The following is an 8638-nucleotide window of genomic DNA, read 5'->3' on the forward strand; positions in this document are numbered from 1 at the left end:
CAACGGCCGGCGCCTGACGAGGCGGCCGTCGTGCAGCTGGGCCTGCCCCGGCCTGCAGGTGGGCCCGGGGCCCGGGGCCCGGCGCGGGGGCGAGGGGCGAGGCCGGGGGTGTTCCCCGGGGCCCTGTGCGCAGGCTCCGGGTCGCGGCGCTCCCGGCGAGACCCCTCACGGCGGGGCTCGGCTGGGGCAGCCCGCCCGGGCCCGCAGCGCGGCTGCCGGCCGCAGCGCTCCCCAGCCCTGTAGGAGGTGCTGTCGCTTCGCGGATGACGGTAAGAACGCCTCGTGTTGTTTTATTATTATTATTATTTATTTAAAAAAGAATTAAAACGCGGATACGGGTTAACGCGTGGCCGGTGCACGTGTGTGTGGGGGGGACCGCGGCACCGTGAGGCGGCTCCGTCAGCCCGGCGGGGGCCGGGAGAAGTTGTGAGGCGAGGGCGGGCGGGCGGCTGCCCGGCCCCGGGGCGGCCCTGAGGGAGGGAGGGAGGGCGGCGGGGCAGGGCCGGGCAGGGCAGGGCGAGGCTCCGGCTCCGGCTCCCGCTCCCGTCCCCGTCCCGCTCCCCCCGGGGGTCTCCTGCCGGGGGCGGCCGGCGGAGAGGGGCTCGGAGCCGAGGCGTGGAGGCTGGGTGCGGGGAGAGGCGGCGAGCAGGTGACTTCCCGATCGAGTCCCCCTCTCGGATCGTTACAATAAATATCCCTGAAGGAAGCTCTCTATTTATGTTGTCATTGATTAATTCCCGCTACCTCATTTGATTCCGATTTAGAACGATTTGATTCTAATTTAATTAGCGTGTAATTTGGATGTACATAATTACTGTAATTACCACGTTCAGGTGAGGCAGAGCTTTTAAGGCTGAAAGGCGAATCTCAAATTCGCCGCCGCCAGCCTACCTCCGCACCTCGCCGGCGGACGAGGGCTCCGCGCCCCGGCAGCCAGGTAGCAATTAGCCCGTCTGGCGAGCGGGGCGGCGGGCGAGCTGCGAGATGAAACAGCCCGGGACGAACCTGAGGAGGAGGAGGAGGAGGAGGCGGCGGCGCGGCTTCGCCCGGTGCCCGCCGGCGGGTCCCCCGCCGGCGGGCACCGGGCGAAGCCGCGCCGCCGAGCCCCTTCCCCGCCGCCAGCCCCCGCTGCAAGCGGCTCGGGGCTGTAGGTGTCGCCAAAGAGCCGCCGAGCTCCGGAGAGCCAACCTAGAGCCACCCCCCCCCCCTTCCTCCTTCCCTTGACATAAAAGCCTTAAGGATGTTATTCCTTGAGGAAATTTGGAGCTAAATTGTTCTCACTTAAAATAAACACTCAGCGCGCCAATTACGCCCGGAGGGGCGGGATTCCGCCTAGGCTCCCTCCGTCGCCCGTGCGGGGACGGTGCCGGGGGATCGCGGCGCACGGGGGCTGGATGCGAGCGCACCGCGGCTCCCGCACGCAAAGTTTGTATCGGCGGCGAGGGGCCGGCCGGGCACGGGACAGGGCGTTTGCGCAACAAACGAGTGTTTTCCCGTTAGGACAAAAATATTCAGGGTGTCGTTTAAGTGTAAAGCCAGCTGTCGAAGCCGTAATTCGCCGCGGGGGGACAGGGGACAGGTTTCCAATGTCTCTCGACAGGGGCCGAGTGGGTGATACTAGCTAAACCTTGTCTCCTGGCGCTGTCCCCCACCACCCTTATTTTTTCCCCGTTGCTCGGTGGCTGCCGTCGTTGCCTTTTGTTGTGGGTTTTGCGTTTCCTTGCGTTTTCGTAACAAAAAGCCCAACAAAGGTGTCGAGGGGCGGTAGGCTCCGCCCGGCTCGGCCCGGGGGCTGCCTCCCTCCCGTTAGGGACCCCGGGACCCCCGGGGGCAGCGCCTCTCGCCGGGGCTTTCTTTCCTCTCCGGGGGTGCCCCTCGGCTGCGGCCGGCGAGGGGGAAACGGGGTTTGGGGCTGGGTTTTCGCGCCGGCCGTCCTTTGTGCAAAAAGTTCCCCAGACCATGTAATTATCGCCAACACGTCCGAAAGAATGGTGTCATTTATTCTTAAAAAGGTGACATGCTGCCTATTTTCCCGGTTAAACGAACCGGCTCCGCGGCCCGGAGCTGCTCCCTTCCCCGTTTGTGGGGAGCCCGCGGGTGATGGACGTTTTCTGACCCGAGGGGGCAAAGGCACTGCCACGAGGTCCTTGATCACTGAGCTGCGAATCGTAACCCCGGCCGGGCAGAAAGCGGACCCGCACGGTTCCCTTTGATGTGCTTTATCCTGCCCCGCACACAAAGCCGCCTCCCGCCCCGCACCCGGCGCATTCCTGGGGAGCCCCGACAGCGGCGGCCCGCGGGGAGCCCCGCGCCCCTTCGGCCGGGATGGGAAGGGATGGGAAGGGAAGGGAAGGGAAGGGAAGGGAAGGGAAGGGAAGGGAAGGGAAGGGAAGGGAAGGGAAGGGAAGGGAAGGGAAGGGAAGGGAGGTCTCCTGGCCCGCTCGCCCCGTTCCCCCGGGCAGCCCCGGAGCCCGGAGCAGTGGGTACTCGGTGTTCGGTGCGATGCTGCGTCCCGGCCGGCCGCCGAGCCCGTTTCCCCGTGCTATTCGCATCCCCTGTTTTGTGGCGGATTAAAATATTTGTATTCCTCCAATCTGTGCCGGGCAGGCTAAATTAACTTTTTTTTTTTTTTTCTTCCTCCCCCTCCTCCTTTTCTTTTTTTTTTCTTTTTTTTTTTTCTTTTTTTTTTTTTCTTTTTTAATAACACAATTATCTCATTTAACAATTTGCCTTTAAAAAAATACTGTGGCTGTTAGGTTGGTGGTCAGGAGACAAAGGGAGTGAAAATAATTTTCATCTCAATAATTGCCTTCTGGTCAATTTAACTGTGCCTTATTTTGAAAGAGCCTGTCTAAATGAGATTCCTGTCCCAAATGTGTTCCCAGGCCTTAGCCCAGCCTTTAATTATTCCTGAGTTTTTTTTCTTCAGAATAAGACGCTGCACTGAGTAATCACAAAGAAGTCAGAGAGCATCCTTGAACCTTTTCAATAGCAGAGCCACTGATATTCAAATAACATGCAAGGACCATTTGACTGCATGGGGACATAAGCATTTCCAATTCACTATTTGCATAGATCAACTGTCTTTGAAAAGGAAAGGAGCAGTTGTCTTCCATAACATTAAAAAGCCTAGTTATCAAATCAAGTGCTTAGTTTGGGGCTTTTAAAACGTTTACATTTTATCTCAGGTTGCCCTTTACCGTTTGACATGCAAATTTGGTGCAGTTAATTTGGACAATTAAAAGGATCTTCAAGGGAGCTTTGTCACCGAGAATATTCGGAGTTTTCCCCGTGGACCAGCTGAGATAAAGTTGGCCAGAACAAATGATGTCTAGGAGATTAATTAGATATTTGATAAGACATGAATCCCTAATAAGGGAATACAAGGCACAGGGGGCTGCTGTGTGCTCTAAGTCAAAATTAATAACATTTAACAAGATTTTCATTTAGGCATGAAATGTCTTTTCCGGAGTATTGACTCTAGCGATTTATTCCCCCGAGATCCCCTCCCAGCCCGGGCAGCCTTGTGGCGCTGGAGGCTTTGAAAATTAAATAAATAGTTCCTCGGCGCTGCGAGCCTTCCTCCCCGGCTCGGGGCCGCGCAGCGCGCCGGCGGGGCTCGGCTTCGTTTCGTTGGGGAAGGAGCAAAATAAAGGCGAGGGTGCTCGGGAAGAGCGAGCGGGGCGCTTCGACTGGCCTCGCCCGGGGGCTGCCCCCTTCCTTTCCGTCCCTTCCCCGGCCCTTAGCGCCTGCCGGGGGCAGCGGCAGGGCTCCGGCCGCAGCCCCGACCGTGCCAGGAATGAGGACAAAACCGCGAGCGTATTGTTCAGAGTCCTTTAATAATACCAAAATGAAAATATGTCGAGATTTTGTTTTTGTTTCTTTTTTTTTTTTTCCATACAGATAAACGCATTTAATTTCTTTAAGTGACCTTAACTTACGTGTGTTTGAGTGAAATGTTAACTCAACATTTTAAATATCTTTTACATATATACTGACTTCCACAAAGTGCATCAGAAATTTAAAATTAAAAAAAATAACGAAACCCCCAAAAGCTCCCTGAATTTCAGGAATTCACCGATAAGAAAAGGAAATCCCCGACCCCCCTATCAGATCAACATTTACAAGAAAAATAAGCAAACACAATCTGGTTGGGGTATTTTTTTTTGTGTGTTTTTTCTTTTTTTTTTTTTTTTTTTCTCTTTGAACCCTATTTATACAGCTGTTTATGCGATACAGAGGAACCGTCTCGGGCTGCCCGTTCAGTTTCTCACCTCCAGCCTCTCTCGGGATGCTTTTCCTTTGGACGGGAAAAGGAAACGGGGAAAGAAAAGCAAAAAAAAAAAAAAAAAAAAAAAGAAAAAAAAAGAAAGAAAACCAGAAGGGCGGAAAACCGAAAGAAACCAAGACCCCAAGGCGAAGGAGCGAGGGGGAGAAGCGTCCCTGGGGGCGGCGGGCGCTGCCCTAGGAGTCGCCGGGCGGCTCCTTGGCGGGGGCGCGGGCGGCGCCCACCCCGTCGTGCAGGATGAGGTCGGGGGACTCGGAGCGCGGCGTCTCCAGGTTGCTGGCGTCCGTGTCGCTGTCGCTGCCCTTTTTGCCGCCGCCGCCCCCGTTGTGCGTTTTGATGTGTTTGCTCAGGTGGTCGCTGCGCATGAAGCGCTTGTTGCAGACGGGGCAGGCGAAGCGCTTCTCGCCCGTGTGAGTCCGCAGGTGCCGCTGCAGCTCGTCGGAGCGGGTGAAGCGCTTGCCGCAGAAGAGCCAGTTGCAGACGAAGGGCCGCTCGCCCGTGTGCCAGCGCAGGTGCGCCTTCAGGTGCGACGTCTTGCCGTACACCTTGCCGCAGCCGGGGATGTGGCAGCTGTGCAGCCCCTTGCGCCGCAGGCTGGCCCCCGCCGGCCCCAGCCGCTCGGCCTCCTGGCAGTTGGGGCAGTCGCAGGTGGCCCGGCCCGAGTAGCGCCGGGCGGAGCGGGCCGAGCCCCCCCCGGCGGCGGCGGCGGCGGCGCCCGTGATCATGGCGCTGGCCGCCGCCACCGCCGCGCTGGAGTCCGTGTAGGAGGGCAGCACGGGCTTGAAGCCCTCCTGGGCGAGCAGGTGCTGGCCGGTGGAGAGCAGGTGCGAGGCGGCCGTGGAGCCCAGGCCGGTGGAGCTGAAGGCGGAGTGGGTGAGCGAGCTGAAGTCGGGGTTGTAGGTGCCCAGCTGGGAGTGCAGCGAGGCCTGGGGGGCGCCCGAGTGCAGCGAGCCCTGGAGCCCCCCCGCCGGGTTTTGCACCTCCAGCCAGGAGCCCGGGTTGGCGTGCACGTCCCACCACGAGGAGGCCGCCCCGTTGGCCACCTCGCCCGCCGACAGCGTGGAGTGGAAGCCGGACTTGTACCAGGACTCGTAGGGGTGCGCCATGCCCACCCGCGGGTACAGGCTCTCGGCCGCCGAGCTGTGCACCTTGGAGATGAAGGCCGACTGCCCGCCGGGCTCCTGCGGCGACACGCCGGCCGCCGCCGCCGAGTTGGAGAAGAGGCCGCCGTAGTCGCTGCTGAAGGCCGAGGAGGTGGGCGAGGTGGAGGCCAGGCAGAAGGCGCTGTTGGCCGTGCCCGTGCCGCTGGCCAGTCCGCCGGAGCCCCTGCTCGTGGCCACCGTGAAGCCCGAGAGGCTGGAGCCCAGGTTGCAGCTGGACGTGGAGCGTTTCCAGGGGTGGAAGCCCCCCTTGGCGAAGGCGCTGGACTCGGGCAGCGTGGTCAGCGGGCTGGTGTTGCCGATCTTGTTGCAGGTGGCGGCCAGCATGGCCAGCGGGGTGGTCCCAAACCTCGGCTCTTCCTAGGACAGACACAAAGCCGGAGCGCTCCGTCAGCCTGGCCGGGCGGCCGCGGGGACCCGACGAGCTCCGCGCCGGGAGCGAGGCTCCGGCCCTGCCCGCAGCCCCGGGGCCGCCTCACGTCGGGGGGCGGCCGCCCGCGGGGAGCGCGGCCGGGGCCGGGGCCCGGCGGCGCCGAGGAGCGCAGCGGGGCGGCCGGGGGCTCGCGGAGCGGCGCCGGGAGCCGAGCCGGGCACGAGCAGCGGGCGGGCGGAGCGCTCCGCGGGTTGGTCGGGGAAAAACAAAAGAACGGCAGCAGAAGGGAGAGGGACGCGCCGCCCGGCGCAGCCCCGCTTCGCCCCGGCCGGGGGAGCGAGCCGAGCCCCCGGGACCGCCCCCGCCCGCAGCCCCGCGCGCCGACGGCGGCAGCTTCTTGGTCGTCTCCCCCATTCGTTTTACTTCCCCCCCCACGCAGGGCAGCGGTGTCGCGCCGCCGACTTACCCCGAGTATAGACGTAGCCATAGCACGGCCCTGGGCTCCCGGGGCTGGGGCTGGCCGGGACGCGAGGGGACGGGACGGGGACGGCGGTGCGGCCGCGCTGCCCCGGCGGCGCCACGGACACTCCGGCGCGGCGGGGCCAAACTCTGCCTAAGTGCGGGGCGCGCCCGCTTTGAAGTACCGCTGCCTGCCGCGCTCGCCCAATGAGGGCGCGGGCGGAGCGGGCCGGAGCGGCCCCGCAGCCAATCAGGCGCGCGGAGGTGCTCGGCGCCGGGGCGCGGGGCGCGTGCCAGCCGAGCGCGCGCGGGCAGAGGACTCCCGCGCCGGGCTGCGGGGAGCGCTCCGCAATTAGCGGCCGGCGCCGGGCGGTGGCACGAGCCGGGGCGCGGCGGGGGGCGGCGGGCGGTGCCCCCCCGGCCCGCAGCCCCCGCCCGGGGCAGCGCCCGCCGCTGCTCCGCGCCGTCACCTTTGCTCGTCCCCCGCTGCCCCGCTCCGGCAGAGGCAGCGCTGCGCGGGGGCGGCGGGGGGTGCGCAGCCCCCGGGCAGGGGCCGGGCGGCGCTGCCCCAACAGGTGCCCGGCCCCGGTCCCGGTCCAGGTCCGGCGGGCGGCCCCCGGAGCCGGAGGCGTCCGTCCCTGCGCGGCGGGGCTCGGAGCCGCGGCCCCCGGCGAGGGAAAGGGAAAGGGAAGGGAAGGAGAGGCGGCGGCCGGGCGGGGAGCCCCGCTGAAGCCTTGGGGGGGTCAAGTGGCTCCTGGCGGGGCTTTGCGCGCTCCAGACCCCGAGTTTTTAAACAAAGATCGATGTGTTATGCTCAAGTGTCGAGCCGCCTGTTAAAACATTTGGGGGGATAATGACAACGTAACAAAGGCCTGGTTCGGAGTGAATCATCACCCTTTTAAAAGTTAAAGCAATTTTCAGGAGAATAGCTTTCAGCAAACGCTTTACATTATTCAAAACGGCCAAATAATGCTCTATTATAGCGCCTGAATGCTGCCAGTCAGCCCATAAGTGCAATTTGTGCAAAGGCTCGGTGCCTTATCTCCACTTCTTTATAAAGAGGTGAATATAAAACAATTTCTTCCAAACCCAGACAGAGAGCACGAAAATTGCTTCCCTTTCTGCAATCAGGGCAATTTAACTGGAGTGCAATTAGCACTATTAAATGTCGATTCTGCATAAACAAATCTGACTAAGAAGCGAAAGTGGGGTGAGAACCTCACATAAACTGAAACTGATTTTTTAAAATTATGTATCCGGGTCCTTCACAATTGATCCGTGACGTTTTCATCTCGGCATATATTTACATCATAAATACATTATGTTTAAATCAACAGAAATCTTAAAAAAAAAAAACTCAATGTGAATCCTAGTAAAGAAGAATAGCCTAATTAAACGCAACAGTTCGCTTCCTTTGAACAATATTGTTTCCCATCTTCCCTTCACGCGTGTCTTTTGATCTGTGCAAGTGCTAAAGTTGGTGCCTTTCGGAGGTAAAGCCGGGAAACAATTCGTTCATTAGAGCTGATTGGGAGGCTCCCGGCTTCTTGTGCGAGAGCGTCAGATGAAACGGCTCTTCTCCTCAAACCGAGCTCCGGGAAAGGGCTGCCAAATATTCCCCAAATAAATCGATTTACCAGCAGTTCAACGCGAGGGTGCCGCACAATTTCCCGCGAGTCCTAGGAGGGGCACGGAGTTTTACACGGGGATGTTACGGGTGGGGAAGGGGCGAAGCCTTCCAAGTTCAAGAGCAGCAGCATGATTTTCTGCCAAGCAGAAGGGACGTGTGCAGGAAACAGACAAAATGCTCATCGCTTGGGCAAATAATTGCGTCCTGCTTTTTTTTTCTCCTTTTTTTTTTTTTTTTCCCTGCCACCAGGACTGCCATGCGAACCTCTCCCTCCCTCCCTCCCTCTCTCTCCCTCAATTATACTTTTCATTTACGTGATCTAGAAACCACCATTGATTATCAGAGCAACGCAGAGGGGGACCTGGTGATAAATTAATAACTTCAGTTAAGAAAAGGCTTCCCCACTATTCTGCCAAAGAGGAGGTATTAAAAGGGGGACGAATAGATAGAGATGGTGCTGAAATACAGCCCTCGGTGCCTGTTGAGCCCACTGAATTCTTTCTGCTGTAGACTTTTTTCATTTGCGGGGAAAGATGAAGCGCGGCTTTTGATTAGAAGGGAATCTTTTTATGGTTAATAAAAAGGGAATGAGCCCCGGGATCAAATAGATCATGGAAATTAAATGGAAATTATGGCACTCTCCAACAATTTCTGCCCGAGCCTGCCGCCGATCCCGGCCGCGTAAAGCTCTGGCTCCTGCTCCTGCCCTGCAGCCGGAGCCGGCGGGG

At 59.9% G+C, this 8638-nt stretch overlaps 1 protein-coding gene across 1 annotated transcript; it reads right to left on the reverse strand.

Annotated features, from left to right (window-relative positions):
- Positions 1–4464: 4464 nt before the first annotated feature.
- On the reverse strand, positions 4465–6308 carry SP9 (Sp9 transcription factor; the record flags this gene model as incomplete). The annotated part of the gene is made up of 2 exons (XM_084288664.1): positions 4465–5808; positions 6288–6308. The coding sequence occupies 2 exons, from the start codon at positions 6306–6308 to the stop codon at positions 4465–4467; spliced, it is 1365 nt and encodes a 454-aa protein (XP_084144790.1).
- Between the last annotated feature and the right edge of the window lie 2330 nt (positions 6309–8638).

Source organism: Netta rufina (assembly GCF_964035555.1).
Source record: "Netta rufina genome assembly, chromosome: 6".
In the NCBI taxonomy this organism is placed as follows: Eukaryota; Metazoa; Chordata; class Aves; order Anseriformes; family Anatidae; genus Netta; species Netta rufina.